At 37.7% G+C, this 252-nt stretch overlaps 1 protein-coding gene across 1 annotated transcript in view; it reads left to right on the plus strand.

The window, feature by feature from the left end:
- The window catches only part of LOC106312087 (TMV resistance protein N-like), an 889-nt gene extending 637 nt beyond the window's left edge, over positions 1-252 (plus strand). Inside the window, exon 2 of the mRNA XM_013749470.1 lies at positions 47-252. Within this exon, the coding sequence (XP_013604924.1) occupies positions 47-180 (134 nt within the window). The 3' untranslated portion in view covers positions 181-252. The remainder of the gene's footprint in view (positions 1-46) is intronic.

Below are 252 nucleotides of genomic sequence, written 5' to 3' on the forward strand. Positions count from 1 at the left end.
GCCCTTTATCTTTCCTTTGCTTTTAATATAATCTCGTTGCACAAAAATCCATGGAGTTTTCGGAGACAGTGTCCTTTCGATATGGATTTTGAGGAGCACTCGAAAAAATTTGGGGAGGAGGAGATACAACGATGGAGGGAAGCCATGAAAATAGTGGGGAATATCTCCGGATATGTGTAATCAGGTATGAGTACTCCAATGTTTTCATCTCTAATCATATTCCTCTTCATTTTATAATCTTTTTGATTCCAA

This window comes from Brassica oleracea, chromosome C8 (genome assembly GCF_000695525.1).
Source record: "Brassica oleracea var. oleracea cultivar TO1000 chromosome C8, BOL, whole genome shotgun sequence".
In the NCBI taxonomy this organism is placed as follows: domain Eukaryota; kingdom Viridiplantae; phylum Streptophyta; class Magnoliopsida; order Brassicales; family Brassicaceae; genus Brassica; species Brassica oleracea.